Raw genomic sequence first — 19,096 nt, 5'->3', positions numbered from 1 at the left:
CTTGATGTGTGACCAGAACATTCATGATTACAGAATCAATGTCATATTAACTGCAACTGGCTTCCAAGATGCAAGCTGCTTCACAAACCTTTGGATTTTAAGGCTATTAGCACAGCACAGTTCTTCAGGAGATTAACTTCTGCCACTACATAAAAATCGGAAAATGTTCTGCACTGACCATAAAATTTGACATGAAATCTTTTAAGAAGCAATACATGGCTGTGTTTATCTGCTATTCCAGCTTCTAAACTGGAGCTACTCCAGTAACTGACTACTGCCAGGGTACTTCAAAACCTGCAAGCAGCCCTGTCCCCTGCCCTTGCCATTGGCAGTGCCACTTGCACCACTCCCATCTCCAAGAGCAGCGTCAGAGAACCCAAGGAGCACTTGGGCACTTAGAGCTGAGAAGTTACCATGAGCTCCAAGCACCAGGCTTGGGGAGCTGACTTCATCTGAAAGGACACAAAAGGTAACACAGCAGGTCCATCCAGTGCTGGATTTCTGACTAACAATGAACAGTGGATGCCTAGGAAATAGCATCAGGATAATACAAACATTCAGCAACATTTCCATTATATTTCCAGTATTCCACAGCTCATGGATCCCTGAATCAGAGAGAACATTTCTGTGTTAACATGCCCTGGCAGAGTTTTCTTTCATGGAAGCCTTACAGTTTTGTCAACCATGGAACCCCTCAACTGAACAACAACTGTGGCACTGATTTTCACACTGTAACTAAGAGAGGATATGCACTGTCCCCTCAAGTCACTCCTACAGCCGATGGGCATTTAAGGTGCATAAAAATCACCATGGGCTCATTACCACTATGCTTTCAAAGACTCCAGAGTGACAGTGCTAGATGCTGCATTTGTAAGTAGACCATCAACTAGAGTCTGTAACAGTTCAGCTAAAAGAAAAAGATGAGCAGAGACAGGACATATGGTAACAACAACAGACAAGCAGCAGATCTGCCTTGGGAAAACACCTACAAGTAAACATCAGTAAACACCTCTTTTTAGTCAGAGACATCCAGCACAGACACTAAAAGAAAAATAAAGTATCTTCATTTTCTCTAACACCTCTTCACTGACTTTTCACTCTCACTATTCTTTTCAAATAAAGAGCACTAATTAATTTAGTTGGAAATGCCCAAGGTGCTAAAGAAATGCTTGTATATTAAAAGAATACTTTAATCTTTCAAAACTATGTAGACACACACACAGACAGTTGTAAACTTTTATAATTCTCACTTCATACACACCAAAATAATTACACTAAATTACATGAAAGGACAGCTCTATAACACAAAGCTTCATTAAAAAAACTTCATACAAGAAAGGGACTATGTAGTTTCACTTCTGTAACAGCTCTGAACAATGCCTGTAATTTTAATACCATTATTACACACTAATTCATAGGGAAAGAAATATATTAATTCCATTACAGCATTCAGTGTAAATTAACTCCCTGGTGAACAGAAGATGTATTTTAAACTGTGGTCCCCTGATCACCTTCATTAAGAACAAACAGATCTTCATTAATCTTTTACTCACATTTTACCAACAATTCCATAGGGAAAAAAACACATTAGGAGGTCCAAGAAAACAACTATTCCTATTCAAAGTGGAACTAAGAAGCGTGGTTTCCAAAGCCCTCTCCCACATTAGAACAATCAATGTTTAATAGTCAGAACCAAAGGATTTATGTCCTATATCTGCACACAAACATTTTGTCAGTTGTAGAAACTTCAGACTAAGTACACAAATCAGTTTCAGACAAAGAAACCAGTTCACAGGAAGCACTGAGGAGCAGATGTACAGCAGGGTTGCCTAGCAAATTCAACTGAAGAATATCAAAATGTGTAAAATTGGAACATATTGGTGAAATGGCCAACTTTAAAATAATTTTCATAGTGGTTAGAAATAAAATTATTTAAAGAAACTCACACCAACATAAACAACCTCCCCCCAGACCCATGAATTTATTTCAACTCTAACAACTCAGTCTCCTGGGTCACTGGCATTCTCTTTACCTCACTTAAAAATCTCAACTTCTTGTCACATTTGTCCCGACACCTCAAACCACCTCAAATCTGCCATGCACATGCTCCAAGGCTCTGCCAATACTGACAGTCTAGCTAGCAGCTTCCAAAAGAAAAGAGGGTTTTTCCTATAAAAAGTGAGTTCTGCTCACCTCCTTTCCCCTTCTCTACCAAGTCACCAGCTTCCAAGAAACAGGAATTTAGTTACCTTAGGAATTCTGTTTGTCTAGCAAATTCAGCTGAGAACAGTCAACAGTATCAAAAAAGACACTCCACTTTCCTCAGAAACCCAGGCCAAAGCAGCTTTTGAGCAAAATACCTGCACTGAGGGGAAGACGTAAAATGGAATAATAATAAAAATTATTTTTGTGTAGCTTAAGTATGAAACCCAGACTTACCAACAAAGCGAGTTTTTGGTATTTCCGTTTCAGTTCTGCCAGGCTGTCCGATGGTTTGGCACCCAGGACCTTGTACCAGTCCTTCTGGTTTATCCTTTCAAAGGCCATAGCCTGACTGGCTTTGACATCACTTCTTTACCACTGTGTAAGAAAATCAAAGAAATGAAATTACAATGTGAAAGGGAAACAGAAAAAGCAGAAATGAGAACATGGCAAACTACAGGATCACAAAATTGACTGTAGCTCTCAAGGACCTCTACATCCTCATATGAGAGCTACTGTGCAAAAAAAGTTTAATTCACATGGCCTCTCCATCCCATAGATTGTCATATGGGAAGTGTTGTGTTTCCTGTCCAAGTTCCTCAGCATACCATGTTTCAGAAGCCATCTACACTTCTTTAAAAATCATTTTGTGTGTAAAATGAACTGTTTTGAAGAGACCCAGGTTACAGACACACCTTTTATACAAACACTTTTTAAAACAAATTTTCAATTCTGAAGCAATACTGTACTTAACACGTGAAAACATAAAGTACAGAAAAGTGTGCTATTTTTCAATCTGGGAATAAGATCCATGCAAGAAGACGTAAGAAAAGGTATCTGTTAGTTTTTACAAAATGACAGTCAGAGCATGGGAATTCCTTCATCCTGCTGAGTAAGAAGCCAACTTTCTTAGAGTAGAAGAGCATTTAAAAAATATAAACAAAAATAACCAAAACATATAAAGTTAGAGCAGGTTGCTAAGTAAAACCTAACTTGTTGTGCGGGTACCTATGCTGGCCAACTATCATCGAGTTAGTGACCCAGAAAGAAAAAAATAAATAGGAAAATTAAGTGTCAGTAACAGAACGGCAACACTTGAGTTTCACGCAGGTTCTTAGGTGTGCTGGAATTCCAAGCTTGCAGTGGCTGATTTACCATGAACTTTCAGATAAGAGATTATGCTGTCAGTAGGCAAGAACTTTGTAAACACACAAATTCTATAACTGTGACTTAATTAATTGTGAAAGGGGGGGAAAAAACAGGTTTGGGGTTTTTTTTCCATTTCAGCACTAAAACTGCTTCCTGGTGACTACCGCCCTACTGGAGAATCAACCTTTCTTTCCCGGGGGAAGAGAAGTATGCTTTTCAAGCCCGGCAGAGCCCCGAGCAGCCCGCGGGCACACACACTGCGGGGAAAGCGCCACGCACCCGTCCTGCCCGCCCCGCTCCAGCTGCTCCCGGGGATCCCACCGACCTTTCGGAGACACGCGGCAAGGCAAGGCAGCGCCCCGGCACCGTGCCTTCCGCCCCCGCTGCCCACAGCGCAGCCACCGCACAGCCACGGCGGGCCGAACCTCGGCCTTGGGGAGCGGGCGGAGAGCGGCAGGGAGGCTGACAGCCCGGCCCAGGCCGCGGCCTCGCTCAGCGCGCCGGGCCCTGCCGGAGAGCCCCCGGCGCCCTTCCCTAAGCTCCCCAGTCCTCCCCGCTGCCCCGCTGTCCCCCGGCCCGGCCCGGCCCGAGCCCCCTGGGATGCCCCGGTTCCGCCCCGGTTCCTCCCCGCTCCCCGCGGCCGCCCCGCGCACCCACCTGCCCCGCACCGTCCATGGCTGTGCCACGCGTAACTCGTCCGGCGAGAAACAGCCTCCGCTCCCCCGCGGCGCTTTACGCCTCCAGGCCCTTGAGCTCGGCCGGGGCAGCAGCGCGTGTGGCTGCCGCGCCGCCTGGGCTGTTTCCAGCCGGGCAGTAGTGGCGCCGCACCGGCAGGAAGCGCGGCCCGGCCAGGCCCGACGCGTCCCCATGGCGACCGCGGCTCCGCCGGCGCCGGTCCCTGCCGCGGCGCTGCTCCGCACCCCGCCCGCTCTCGCTCCGTCTGCCGGGGCTCGGAGGCACCGCTGCCCCGCCCGTTTCCCCTCGCTCGCTGCGCGGGCCGCCCCACAGCCGCTCTCCCCGCAGGGACTCCTCCTCCTCCCGGGCGCGCCGCTCCCTTGCGGGGTTCCCCCGCGCCCGGCCCCGCAGGCGGAGCTCCGCAGCCTGGGCGCGCGGCCTTGCGCGCGGAGTAAGGCCGTGGTTTCTTTCTAGGCGATGCTTGTCCTAAAGGAGAAAGAAGAACGTCCTCTTGATGGAACAAATTAAGCTCTGGAAACTGGCTTTTAATGATGTAAAAGTGTTTGCTCATTAAAAACAAACAAGAAACCACAAAAAGCCTTAACACACGCACACCCACCCCCGTAATCCAACACCAAAAACCACAAACAAAACCTCATATAACCCCTCGTCCACCACAAAAAAAATCCAAAACCCAAAAAACCAAAAAAAAAACCCCCAAACAAACCAACAAAAAAAAAAAAACCAACAAAAACCAAAACCAACAACACCAACACCAAAATAACCTTCGGTGGGTACTGAAGACTTTGTAGACTTCAGCTTTTGATATCTCAGGCAAACCTAGTTAGCAAAATCCCTAAATATTACTCTGAGCAAACTCAGTTCACACTACGCTTTTAAATGCACAGCATCCTTGCTTTGACAGTATTTTTAGAATTAAATACTTGCAATTAAATCAACTGCTTGTCGTTTTTCATACTCTTTGAACTGTTCAAGTGGAGCAGCAGCAGGGCTGTACATTGTCAGGAAGAGCTGGGAGTGTTCCTGGCATATTCTTCCCATTAACCACCAGTGAAGGAAGGGAGTGGGACAGCTGGGGTTGACTGATATACATGGAGAATTTATTTAAAATTTAACACTTTCTGCCCTAGGTGAGTATAGGACTAAGGGTGGGAAAACATCAAATATACAAAACTACTCAAGATCTGATTAGTCTGAGTTTTGTCTGTGCTGTTTGTCAGTGTCTCTACATAACAGTCAGCAGGTTGGTGTTTTGCCCTTTATGCACTTTCACCACAAATTGTTAATATCCTCCTAGAGACTGGATACAATATCCATTGTTCATCCTTTATGCCAAAAATTCTGAAGTGTTGCATATTCAGTTTTTTCCATTTTAACTCATGGTAGGATTGGTACCTGAAGCCAACTCCTACAGCATGTTAAACACAGAGTTGTTTGAGAGATTGTGAGCAATTGTGTGCAGCAGTATATCTGTAATGAGTTGTTAAATAGAAAATTAGCAGTACATGTAGAAAATTTAGACAGCTCCTGGCTGGTAAGTCAGCACACAGCTCAACATAGCCAGAGGTTTGCTGCTTTTTCCCCTTCTAAAGGCAAAAAAAAAAAAGAATAGGTAAATGACAGGAGAGTGTGGAGAACTCACCATGACAGTCTAGGGTGAGTGGAGACAGACCAGGCAGTCATGGAGAAGACCTGAGACCATTGTCCCAGAATGGAGGTATGAGACACATCTGTAAGAAACCAGGCTTCACTACTTCCTTAATTATCCTAAACAAATCATGTAAGCATGCATTGGTGCTATTCATTTCACAGGAGCTGGACAACTCCAATATGGTACCAAGTTTCTTTCTCTTGTTTAAGATCATTTAGATGTAGACTGATGGTTTCAGGGATTTTTATGAGAATATTTAACGTTTTAGTAGATGCTTTTCTTGAAACTGTCATGTAACGTTTTGCTGTGTTGTCATAGAATTATAAGAGAATTATTTAAAGACTTAACTGGATACTGTGTACTACAATTAAGGATGACCAAATGGATGGACCAGCTGAAATGTGCAGACTTTCTCACTGTTAACTACATTTTTTGTTTCTGAACTGTTATTTTTCAAAGTCTTGGTTAGAGTAGTAAAGTTTGGTTGGGTTTTTTTTCTTGTTTGCTTGTTTGTTTGGTTTTTGGTGGGTTTTTTTTTTTTGGTTTTGTTTTGGTGAGTTGGGGTTTTTTTGGCTTTTTTTTTGGTTTTGTTTTGGTGAGTTGGGGTTTTTTTTTTGGTTCTTTTTTGGTTTTTTGGGTTTTTTTGTTTGTTTTGTTTTTTGTTTTGTTTTGTTTTTTTGGGGTTTTTTTTGTGTGTTTATATTACTACATGGAGACTCCTGGAAAGGTTTGGGTTGGAAAGGACTTTAAAGATCATCTCATTCCAACCCCCTGCCATGAGCAGGGAACCTTCCACGGGACCAGGTTGTTCAGAGCCCCATTTAGCTTGGCCCTGAACACTTCCAGGGCTGGGGCAGCCACAGCTTCTCTGGGCCAAGACCTCACCTCTCTCACAGTGAAGAATTTCTTCATAATATCTAATCTAAACCTCTTTCAGTGTTAAAAATAAGCACTCAATATTGATTGGGTTTTGATAAATTTAGGAGATTGATCATGTTTAAGACATGCAAGATGAATATTTTGTCTTAAATAATTTTTACAGTTGTTATGTCTTCGTTTTCTCAATGTTTTAGTATGACAGTTATTATCAGCAATTAATGTGGCAAATAATAGTACAATATTTCACTATGGGGTATCACTGAAGTTCTGGTGTGCTGTTTTCGTCCTGGCAATTCAGTCAGTGCAGTGAGGAGAATTTTTTTCCAGTGAAATTTTCTGTCAGAGCTGTAGCAGACAGCTGACTTAAAAAAGTGGTGGAAGTGAACGTTGTGAGATTTGTCTCTTGGGAACAATTGAGATAAAATAATTTGTTCAACTTTGAATAAAGTCAGAATTCTTTTTTAATCTAGACACTAAAAATCCTTGGAAGAGATAGAATTATTTTTAATTTTTTAATGTATTTTTCCTTTTTTTTTTTTTTTTGGGAGAAGGGGGTCAGAGATCTGAATGTTAAGTTCTTCTAGAATTTGTTTTAATTGATCAGATTTGTCAACAGTAAAAAGAAAAAGTTTTGTCTCCCAGGAGATGTGCATATGATAGACTAAATGTCATAATGATGTGAACAAATGAGATGTAACATGCACGGAAAATATATGTTTTCCATTAAATTTCCACAGAAATGATTGAAAACGTCTTGGGAATTATTTAAGCAATTTACAATATTGTTTAAAAAGGTACATCTGGGCACACTGAGTACAGTCTTTTGTCGTTCATTAGCAATGTATTTAATGAGGGTTTTTTTAAGTGATAGATAGTTAAGGTAACAGACAAGTGACAGATTGTTTGTCTTTAACGATTTCCCTATTTCAAGCCCATTACAAAGCAATTAGAAATCTGACAGCATTTTTACTCTGCATTACTGATCATCTAAAGTGATGAGAAATGAGAGGTGATGAATATTAATTGTATATTTTCATATAATTATCATAAATTATTACCTTGTCTAGTGCGCTGCAGGTGGAGTAAAATCAATGGAGGAAAATTCAGTCAAATATGATAATGTGAAAGATTTCATGACTTAGTTTTTGTCTTTAAAGCACAGTGTCAATCAGTCTAAACCAGGCATACATTAACTGAGGGAAAGACAAAGATACTCTTACCTTTCCTTGCTTTGCTAGCATTGATAAGCATGGCTTTTACTCTTGTGCCCTGTGACAGATTATTTCCCTCTCTTTTGTAGCCTGCCATATTTACCCTGGATTTTACCTATTCCTCTCCAACTTTTTGCCTCAAATATTTATATATCGCTTGAGCTGTGGAATATGAAACTCCTATAATTTATAGTACTTATTTTTATAATGCATCTCCTTAATGTACAGTTAGTGGAAAAACTATAAAAACAGATCACAGGTGCTCCAAATCAGGTATCTAGGCAATGTGACCAGTGTTTGTATTTTTTTCTGGGAAAATTTGGTTGAGGTGACTTATTCAATATCACTTTAGTCTTCTAAGACAAAGACAAGAGTTATATCCCATTTATCTGGGGCAGCACACCTTACCCATAGAACAAATAATTTTTTCCCCACATTTCCCTGCACGTTCTGGCTCAGAGAAGTGAGCGAATTGGAGGAACCATAAAAAGAAATTGTTATGTTACTAAGTGCATCAGAATTCATGTATTTGAATTCCAATAAAAACTACAGGTGCAAATTTATTTTTTTCCTTTTGATTTTCAATGCTTGACTTTGCAAACTTGATAATTATAACAAATTGCATTTGAAAACTCACATTATTGTCAAATTTTATCTTCCAGTATTAGCAAGAATAGGGTTGGAGTGTTTTCTCATGGTGGCAAACTTCACAACCATCTACTGTATTAATTTGGTTTCTTCTATGAGCACAAAGCCAGGGTTAAACATGTACTTAGCCTTCTATCTCTGATAAGGACCAGTGGTGGAATGGAAGGGTAAAAAGAAACAGCACCAGTGTAGGGAAAACTTCCAGGTGTTAAATCCTCCAAGATGTATATTTTTCATATATGTATTAAATTCTGTTGTGGCTCAACATTCTGTAGTTACCAACACACTGTTGTCTGAAAGTGAGGGTCTCATTCATCAGTAAACTACCATTGCTTGGCCACACTTTGTCAGTGTGGTATATTCTAATCCCCATTTTCATCATAATGGGATTGTCTTTGAGATATTCTCATGCTATAAAGGGCCTCATTCCCATACTGATTGCTTGCAGATGGAAAAGGTAGCACAACAAGGCTGGTACCACCATGCCCTTACTGCTTGCAAGGAATCTTATTTATGCTGTCTGAAGGCAATGTTCAGCTCTCCAAGTTTCAATTTTACATACAGAAAAATCAACTCGGGTTTTTCCCAGTTCTATGTGGGTACATGGTGCAGTAACTGTTTTCAGATTTTGTAATTTCAATCCTGGTTTTGTCATGTAGGCTCAGTAGGATTCATTAATAATGAACTGCATCCTGCTCTGTGAGATTGTAAGAAAGGACTACTCTGTGATGCACATTGCTCTCAATACTCTTCTGCAACTCTGAAAGCAAAGAGCCCCATTTTATGGCTTTCCTTTCTTCATGTCTGTCATAGAACACAGAACAGTTTTCATACCCATCCACTCTCTCAATGCAGTATTACAACGCAGTTATGCCTGCATTGCACATGGATTTTTCAAACAAAAGGACCTCTTCTTCTCCCTCTTGTGCATGTTCACATTCTGTGTAGTCACATGCTGTTAACCATGTGCATAGAGACACCTTATGTCATATTTCTCCTTTTTAAAAATTCCTGTAATGGACAGCCTGAATAATACTCCTTTTTTTGATACACCTTGATCTTTATTCCGATATGTCTAACCAAATATTCAGATGTTTGAATACCCTTATCAGAAACGGGTCTGTTTAGTGTCACTTTGGTTACTTGCTAATGCAAAGTGCAATATACACGAAGGCAAGGGAGCAACAACTGTGGTGTCACTAAAGCTTGCAAGCATGACAGATTGACAGTATTTCACAGTTTATTTTAAAGCCCGCTTCTTGAGAAAGGTAATTATAAAATGAAGTATTTAGTTCTGGTATTTAGATTATTCATTTTATTTTAATTGGTGCTTTCCAAAATAATTGGATATGTTTCCACATGTTTGTTGAAGAAAAGCACTGGGCTAATTGGCTTTTTGCTTATTTTCTTTAGAGATACAGTTTATAATTTATCATTATTTTGATTAACATTTTTCCATCATGTGAATTCTTTTAAAGACTAAAGTACTTTCCAAGTATGGCGACAAGTAATAAAGTCCTTTTAGTATTACAGGGAACAATATAGCTGCTCTACCTCAAAAACCACTTCATTTTATATTTCTACATTACATATATTTTTCAGTCTTACCTTGAGGAAAAGTTTTGTCCCTACAGTTTGAACTGAAAGGTGTAGTTTGAAGATAGATCTGTGCTGATATAATGACCAGGTGCCACTGAAAGTGGCAAAATTCTTCTGCCATTCCTCCTTCACTTGCTTCAGTCATGTACTCTTGCTGCCCTTGCATCAGCACCACCTTTGGTGTGACCACACAGTGAAATCCCTCATGCAGATAAAGGAACAAAAATCTAATTCTGCCAAAAACTTTATATTTTCCTGATGATCTAGCTCCGCTAAACAGATTTGTAATGTGTCAGTGTCAGCACAGAGAAGGTGGCTGGAGAATTTGTCCAGGACAAGGGGAAGAGATGGAAGAGGGGAGCAAGCCTGCCCATTCTGATGTCACTGAGACATTAGACCGTATTACTTTGTCATCAAATTGAATGCTGACTTCATAAAAGTAAGCACATGATGAACAGTTGCTTTGAGATAATGAATTTCACCAATGTGTCTTTAAAGGTTAAGATGTATAAAAGTAGGATGGTACTCACTCATATCAAGGATATCAAGCCAGTCCAATGGAAATTAAAGTTGCTTAATAAAATTTGCATTTTTCCTGATTTTTTATAACTGATACTGCATCTAGTCCAATATTAAAATTATATTTCAGCAGTACCGTTGGCTTTTCTTTTGGCTCACAGAATTACTCTAGTTTGTTACCTTATTTTTGCTTTAATGGTGATTGGTGGGGGGAATCTTTTCCATTGATATTTCAGGCAAGTTCAGAGCCAATTCTGTCTGACACTGTACAGAAATACCATTAACAAAATCCAGCCAGCAAAAAGCCAAGTCAATCTTAACAAAGATTTAAAAGAAGGACCAATTCAAGAAATTTGGGAGGGCAATAAAACAGCCATCAATTTGCATAACTAGTCAAATGAATCAGTTTGTAGGACCAAAAGATTTTGTAGCAGTTTTCAGTGAACAGAATGTTTAAAGTTGGTCATGCTGATCTAAATGACATGAGGGTATGTCTGCATTGTGTAGACTGAAGATAATAATATATACTTTAAGTGAAAACATTCATTTAAGAAATGCAAAACAGGGCTTCAGTCCTGCCAAGAAACAAACTTATTTGCACTGCAGTAATGGACACATTGGCATGCTTTACATTAAACAACTGTGTAAGCATGTGCATAAATCTCTTACACTGGAAGATTTCAACTGTGTAAGCATGTGCATAAATCTCTTACACTGGAAGATTTCAACTGTGTAAGCATGTGCATAAATCTCTTACACTGGAAGATTTAAAGCAGCTTTGGGCTTGCTTTGCCATTTACTGCTGCTGTTCATCTCACTGGTAACTGTGATTGCTAAGCTGTTACAGGTATCAACCTATTTTCCAGGTTTCTGGAAAATAGTGCAGCTAACTGGGGTGATTGTATGTTGTTTCTTTCCATTAAAATTAAGAATACATTCAAATGTTGATCTTCATGCAATATTAAAATGAGCACTCACCTTAGGAACCTACTTTGTAAGATTTTGTCAACAGAGGTTTTGCAGTAACACCATGAAAGTTTCCCTCTCACAGGCAACTTGCTCGTCAGATGGCAGATCTCATGCATAAAAAAGAATAGTTTAATAGTTTCTCAAGTGACCAGTCTGTATCAATCAGTTATAGGTAACATATTAGACTCTATGTATGTCCAAAAGCGAGTGATCCGCCATAGGTTTACATAAATTCTGACCTGGACTGAAGGCATTTTATTTGAAAGTCTATTGCAAACATGTTTTCTCCTAAATTAGAAAAACAAACAAACAAAAAAACCAAAACCAACCAACCAAACAAAAAAAAACCAACAAGAAACTCCCTTCCTATTATGGAAAATAAAATAATTACAAAGTTCCTGGTATCTGGTGATGTCTTTGTAGAAACAACTTCTGAAACACAGCAGCAGTTCCATTTCAAGGGGCAGTGGAGATGGAGGGCAGCAGGGAGAAGACGAGATGGATTTATTGAAAATCTGTATTACTTGATTTCAGGCATTTCTGATCTGATTTTATGTACAGATAATCAGATTAATGTAAGCCTACAGAGAGTGTAACTTCTCAATTTATAGCCTACAAATTTCCCTTTCATTTTCAAATCTTGCTACTCCAGAAAAGAGAAAAATGCAAAGTATAGTGAGATTCCAAATGAAACTGAATTCCACCATGATCTCAAAAGCTGTAGAGAAAATAATGATACAAGAGTAGTTCCTTTAAAAAAGATCAATATTTAATCATCAGTCTTAACAATTAACAAAAAGCTTGTGCTTTCATTTTAGTTACAATTTTTTGTACTTCTAAACAGGAAACGGCAAACAACAGAAGTCTAATAAGTGCTCAGGAAAAATGCCATATGGCATGTGCATCATCACAAAAAAGTGATGAGCTCTAAACTTTGCAAATGTCTTTGTGCCACATGGATGCACAGCCTACATTAGCAAAAAAAGATATGAGTAAAGTCATTGTAACTTTTCACTCATGTAATTTGAACTTTAGTTTGCTGCTGTGTGATAAATTGAAAAAATGCAATTGAGTGAATATTTTGTTAGCATCAGTCTCAGAATAAGGATGAAGAGATGTAGACTGTTTAATATCATTTTATACTTTCTCTGTTTGATGTACCCTCAGTTTCACTTAAGTAAAGGGAAAAATATCTCAAAATCCTACTGATATGCTGATTTTCAACTTCCATCTTTATTTAAAATTTTAGCTCTGAACAGTGTAAATCCTTCATTCCAGATCCATCTGCAGCTGTCTTAATGGTCTTGGAATCTAAAACAATTCTGTCTTCTCATGTTTCTTTGCCTCTGCATACAAGTTCTTCCTTTTTGGTCAAACAGCAAACAGCACCAGCCATTATGTTAATAATTGATTTCAGTCAGGAGAGCTGAAGATAGTTTTGGAACAAAGAAAGTATACGAACCATTCTAAACGACAAGATACAGCACTTGTTGAAGGGGAATGATCCCGGTGTGTCCTGAGAGGGACAAGGATGGGGCTGTGCCAGGGGAGATCCTGCAGGGGCAGGGTTTTAGCTGTGCCAGAGGAGATCCTGCAGGGGATGGGATGGGGCTGTGCCAGGGGAGATCCTGCAGGGGATGGGACTGTGGCAGGGAGATCCTGCAGGGACAGGAGCAGGGATGGGGCTGTGCCAGTTCAGGGCAGATCCCCGGATCCCGGCAGCTCCGGCAGGAGGATCCAGCCCAGCCCGGCGCGGTGCCCCCAGAGCTGTCCCTGCCTGGCAGCTCCCGCAGGCTCCGCAGGGAAGCAGAGCTGGCCCCGAGCCCAGCAGCCGAAGCCGGCAGCGGGATGAGCCAGGGCCCTTCCAGCCATCCCTCATCCCAAGGGGCTGCTCCTCTTGTTTCCCAGCCTCACAGAGGAGCCTGGGAGCAGATGGCAGCCTTGCTCTTTAACTGCGCTGCTGTAAGTGGCACTTCAAACTTTTATATCTTTTCTCCCCCCAGCTCCTTACCTACCCAGCTAGCAAAATCTGCTATGATACCACAATTGTCCGGTTTTTTTGGGAGCATTTATTTTGGCCAAGGCCGTGCATGTTCTCATTTTTTCGCCCTAATCTCTTTTCCATGATGTGTCAACTTCGTTCCTCGGGTAAAGAGTAATTTTTGCCTGTTCCAGGCACTGAAAGAAGATCCATTTCTCTGGCGCTCGGGTGGGAGACAGGAGAGATTCATTGGTGCTGTGTAGTTTCTTGGTTAATTCAGAAGAGATAGCAAATGATCTCAGATTACTGCAATAACCAAGAACAGTTCAAACATTTTCTTCTGTGCTGCCTCCCTGAGCAGTGTAATTTCTTTTCTTTTCTTAAGCATACTGGAGAAAAACTTTCCTAGCCAGAGATCTGTGGGATGCCAGAGTTTCAGAGGAGAAGTGACAGAGAAAGGAGGAACAGTTTCTTTCTATTCATCAACTCAGAGATGCAGGAGAAAATATTCATTCAAGGTTTTGGCAAAAGTCCCAATAATTTTAGTGGGACATGAGTTTCACAGACAGCCTGGACTTATTAGGTTATTACTCAGCAGGTACTCATTTAGAATGGATTGTAGTTTCATGATAGCCTGTAACTGGAAAGAGCATTAGGAGAAAAGCAGAAGATCTGGTGGGGTTTTAAATTTTTTTAATGAAAGAAAAATAACCATCTCTTTTTTCTACTGCTGTGTGACATCAGTTTAGTTTATTGAAGAAGGTACTTCTCAAAATGACACAGATTATGTGTGTAAAGCTGCCCTTTGTCAGGTGAGTTATTTTAAAGGCAGTTTCCCAAACATTAAATTTAATAAACTATAAGGCTTTGGTTTTTAACATGTAAATCGTGTATTTTGTGGGCTTCTTGTATAATATAATGAAATTTAGAATTTTCATATGATGATGATGATGTTAATGCAGGCCTGTACCAGAAAATGTTTCAGGACCATAATAAATGAAACATCCTGTGCTCATCTATCAATATAAAGATATATTAATGTGTTTATCTGGAGCACACATACATAGTGCAACAATATTGTAAATGCAAATGCATTTGACAGCTAGAGATAAATAAAATTGCAAACAAATTATGGATAAATATAAGATTTGCTTAATCCCTCCATAATGATTAAGATCTGATATTGACATTATTTTAATTTTTAATACCTTTGATAGATAAACAAAATGCCTTAGCTGTTCAGACAGTACTTACAAGAATAAAAATAAGGTAAATTTAAATAGGAGAACATTGAAATAAATCCCTATATCTTTTGAACAACTACTGAAATAAAATAAAGCAAAGAATACCTGCTTGTCAAATATGCAGTATAAATAAATAATTTAGGTGAAAATGGATGACTAGAAATAACAAAGAGACGACCAAATAATGAAGGGCTAAAGGGTGGTTGTTACATCTGATGTACTTCATTGGATATTGTAAGTAATTGCTATCCATAAAAAATTCCATGGCTTCTGTATGAGAAAAAGAGACAATTTGACAGGCAACAGTGGTAGTAAGCGACAGCAAGCACAAATCCTTGGCAACTGTCATTATCCTGCTGTTGAATTCACATCCCAAACTGTGTGATAACTTTGACCTGCATTGCTGTTACTGAACCACCGTCTGTTAAAGTAACTGCATTTTTAACTCAGCAAAGAAAAATATTAGCCATGTGCTAATAGGAAACTGTATGGACTTTTTTTATTTCTTTCTTTTTTAGTGTAATGTTGCTATCTATTTAAAAAGAAATATGGAGACATGCTTTAGTTAGACAACAATGAATTATTAGAAAATTGCACAAGAGCAGAAGAACAGAAATTTTGAATTTCAGCATATAGACCTAACTGAAAGAAAAAGCTCCGTTTGTAATAAGTACAAAAGACCTTAGTGTTTTGGCCATGAATAAACCACAGTTCAATCATGTTTATATGGGAATTTTCGTGAGAGCTCTTTAGGTTTTTAGTGGTTTTCATTTCTTTTCCTGTGTAAAGTTCTAGTTTCAAAATCTTTTCTCTTTGTATCTCTACCGGGATGTCTTTACTTGTGCTGTAAAAATAAGATCACAACATCTTGGTGTCAGCAGCTAGCAAAATTTCCCTTTAATATGGAGCATCATACTTCTTTTTCCAATTGACCCTTTTATGCAGTTTCCACGTATTAAGACATTCAGTTCATGGCGTTTAATCTCTAGAAGGATGAAGCACCAGAGTTACATCTAAATGTGAGATTTCTCAAACTGTGAAACAGCAGAGATTACTCTTGGTGATTGCATGCTTGAGTCTTCTGTCTGAAACCACCTGGGTGAAGGAATTGGAGTGTGTGCACAAGTACCCTAAGGTTTACATACTCTATGTGTATAAACAGTTGTTATGATGGGGGGAATTGTGAGAAAAAGATGGACAAAGACTGGGGAACAGTAAAAGTCGAAGTCCTGTAGATATTTTCCTTGTGTAATGTGATTTAGTGTCAGGAAGTTTCACAGGCTTACATATTGTTGGGAAGTAGTAGCCCTTTGTTACACCAGATCTCTCACATTGTGCTTTAATTGCCATATAAGCAAGATCATTTCTAGTTGATGCTGACAGTACTGTTAATATTCCATCAAAATCCTTCCTGAGTGGTAAGTAAGGATTTTATCTGCTAGAAAGGGTGTTATCTACAGAGTAAATAATGGCAAATTTTATTATATAAATAAAATTGTTTCTGGTTTTGTAGTTATTTTCTGCTTTTGAGATGGGTAACAAAATGGTCTTCTAAAGAAAAGAGTATTTTCAAAAAATAATGTCCTCTTGCTGTCCCTAGTCAGAATGCAAACACACGTAGTGTGCTCAGATCTCATAATACTAAAATGATTTTTATTCAGTTGAACACCAATATTTATTATTCCTGAGAAATATATTAGTTTAAGGATTTCCTAGGTAGAAATACCGCAATCCATGTGGACAAATAATGAAGTTCCCATTTGCTGTGACATCATTTTTGTAATTTGTAATGGGAATATTCTGATATTTAAGAGTTACTTGAAAATGAAAGGACAATGAGGGCTTGATGTCATCCAATTTGTTTCTTTCTTTGTCTAGATCTTTAATATTGCTCTTGGCACAGTTACACTAGTGCTGATTTGGATCTTGCAAAGACTGGATAAAATTGGATTGCTTGATCTTCATATGGGTGAGTATTACATGTAGGCTTTTGGCCTATGGTATAAAGTAATTTTGTGTCATTAATAGTAACCCCAAATGGAAAGCTGGAGGATTTTGTTCTGATTATTTTAAATGCTGTTATGCAAATAAATGCTTTCTTTTCTAGCTTATGAGATAATTCAATGTTCATTTAGTAGGAGGAAGGCTAGCACAGGCTACATGCTGGTGCAGTGTAGCATAGCTGAGATACCTGCTGTACTTCATCATAATCCTGTCCTACAGCACTTTGTGCATTGCCCTTCTTATCCCAGCTTGTGCCAAGATTAATTGAGCTGAATTCTGAAATAATACTTGTAGAAATAAGAATCAGGATGAAAGTATTAACACAGCATCATAAGGTGTTTTGCAGCTTTAATTATGATGTTGCAGGCTTTGCTGAACCCTGTACTGTCAATTAATACTAATTTACAGCAGTTGGAAGACTGGAGCTAAAAGATAAAATTTTAACTACATTTACCATATTTTTGTTTCATTAAGTGTTTCCCTCCCTATGTGAAAAAAACTTGGAAGGAAATATTGAAGGAAAGCAAAGCTCTAAACAGCTCCTCTTTGCCCACAACACTCGCCTGCAATCAGCAATGGTATCGAGAAGGTCAAGACTTCAACATTGTTCTGCACATCAAACAAGATCAGTTCAGAGCTGTGATGGAGCATCAGATGTATAGACAGTTACAAATCAAGTAGTACAGACAATTTCTCTCTTATATCAGCATCCAAGAGAAACAGAGCTGAAAGTGTTCCCACAGGTCAACTAAGGTAATCAAAGCTCTTCTCTGCTGCTTTTAATCAAGGGTGCTGCTGTTCAGTCACCTTGCAATGATGATTCAGTTGATATTCCAAAACAGACCTTGCTAATTTTTATTAAGATTTCTTGACCTAGAAATGCATCAGAGTATATAGCTTTCAAAACCTTATTGATTCCAATCAAACTTTTCTGGAAGACAAAATTACAATGAATCAGGCATCCCAGTTTGCTTTCCAAATTTTTAACACTTAACAAAAGATAGGTAATATCCAACAAGTCGACCCCTCTGTAAAGAAGAATGTGATTCTCCATAATGAATCTAAAATGAATTGATTCTGTCTGTCTGTCTGGAAAATCCAAAAGAGCAATTGGATTTTGCAATGTACCATAAAGGTGATTAAGGAGAAGACTTGGTGAACAAAAGTGTACTATCATATGTTTAACTTAGATGTCCTCATCAAAAGGTTTTTGTTGTTAGTGTCTTCTATTTTGAGGAAGCAAATAGTTGTAAACTGAGTTAAAGCTTGATAATTACAGTTATCATGATATCCCTTGATTTGGGACCTCTAATAGCATCCAAATGGCTCTAATTTTCTATTTTGTAACTATTTTCTGAAAGTGCTTTTTCCAAAACCTGAAAGTCTGTGTAATTGCTGATTTTGTATAATAAGCCATGTATATTAATATAATTGTCCCATGGTGTATGAAGGTCATATATGGTTACTTTTCAAGGGGCCACATTCTGACTTTCTTATGTGGTTTAGTACTTAGCACTGAATTAGCGGTGTTGATTTAATAACATGACTTGCTTTGGAAATTCTGAAAAGAGGACAAAAAGATCTGGGATTTTTATATGTTCATTTTGCCATTCAAGAAATGTGGAAACTTGAAAATATGTGAGATTACCTTTATGTTATTATGGTTTAAGTGGCGTATCAGTGCAGTGCTAATTTAAATGAATGGGAAAATTTCCAAAGTTTTTTAAGGGAGAGGAGTTCACATCTTTGGCCTCAAAACAGTTTTGAGCTGTGCATGAGAACCTCTTGTTGAAGATAGGGAGAGAGACTATGTGTGACAAATGTTCTTGCTGAAGTATGACATTTTGTTCTAAATCTGCTTTCCTCTCCTTTTTTTTTCTTTTAAAAAATAGTCTTACTGTGTTACTATGCAGAAGGTGTTATAGAAGCATTTAAAAATAGTATTGTGATGTTTTTAAATTGATTATTAGTTTATTTAATTTTCTTCTGGCAGCTGTATTAAATATGTTTTACTGTCTGGGAAATAGAAACAATTAACAATAAGCCCCACTCTGCAGTCACCGTACAGGCATAATTGCTGTCAATTTGATTGAAATTTTGCCTGAGAAAAGACTGTCACCAGTTCTTACTTTTTAAACTAGAAGCAATAACCTACATATTATGCACTGTAAGCACTCTTTAATTGCGAGTTTTCTCAGAATCTAATTTTTTTCCCTATATTTACTTAAGCTAGTAAGTTTTGAAAAATAAATTAGGTGATCTATTTTCTTGTGATGTTCTTAAGACATTTCATAAAAGGAATTCATGGCAACTACTTTCCAGTATTCTAGAAGTTCTGAATAAA

At 38.8% G+C, this 19,096-nt stretch overlaps 1 protein-coding gene across 1 annotated transcript in view; it reads right to left on the bottom strand.

Annotated features, from left to right (window-relative positions):
• The window catches only part of DNAJC24 (DnaJ heat shock protein family (Hsp40) member C24), a 34,343-nt gene extending 30,063 nt beyond the window's left edge, over nucleotides 1–4,280 (bottom strand). Inside the window, exons 1-2 of the mRNA XM_085063000.1 lie at nucleotides 4,009–4,280; nucleotides 2,440–2,580 (exon numbers count right to left, since the gene is read on the bottom strand). Coding sequence (XP_084919126.1) covers nucleotides 2,440–2,547 — 108 coding nt within the window. The 5' untranslated portion in view covers nucleotides 2,548–2,580; nucleotides 4,009–4,280. The remainder of the gene's footprint in view (nucleotides 1–2,439; nucleotides 2,581–4,008) is intronic.
• Between the last annotated feature and the right edge of the window lie 14,816 nt (nucleotides 4,281–19,096).

The sequence above is a fragment of the Lichenostomus cassidix genome, chromosome 5 (genome assembly GCF_008360975.1).
Source record: "Lichenostomus cassidix isolate B80296 chromosome 5, HeHo_3.0, whole genome shotgun sequence".
NCBI lineage: Eukaryota > Metazoa > Chordata > Aves > Passeriformes > Meliphagidae > Lichenostomus > Lichenostomus cassidix.
The sequence above is the reverse complement of the archived record's forward strand: the minus strand, read 5'-3'. Positions and strand labels throughout refer to the sequence as shown.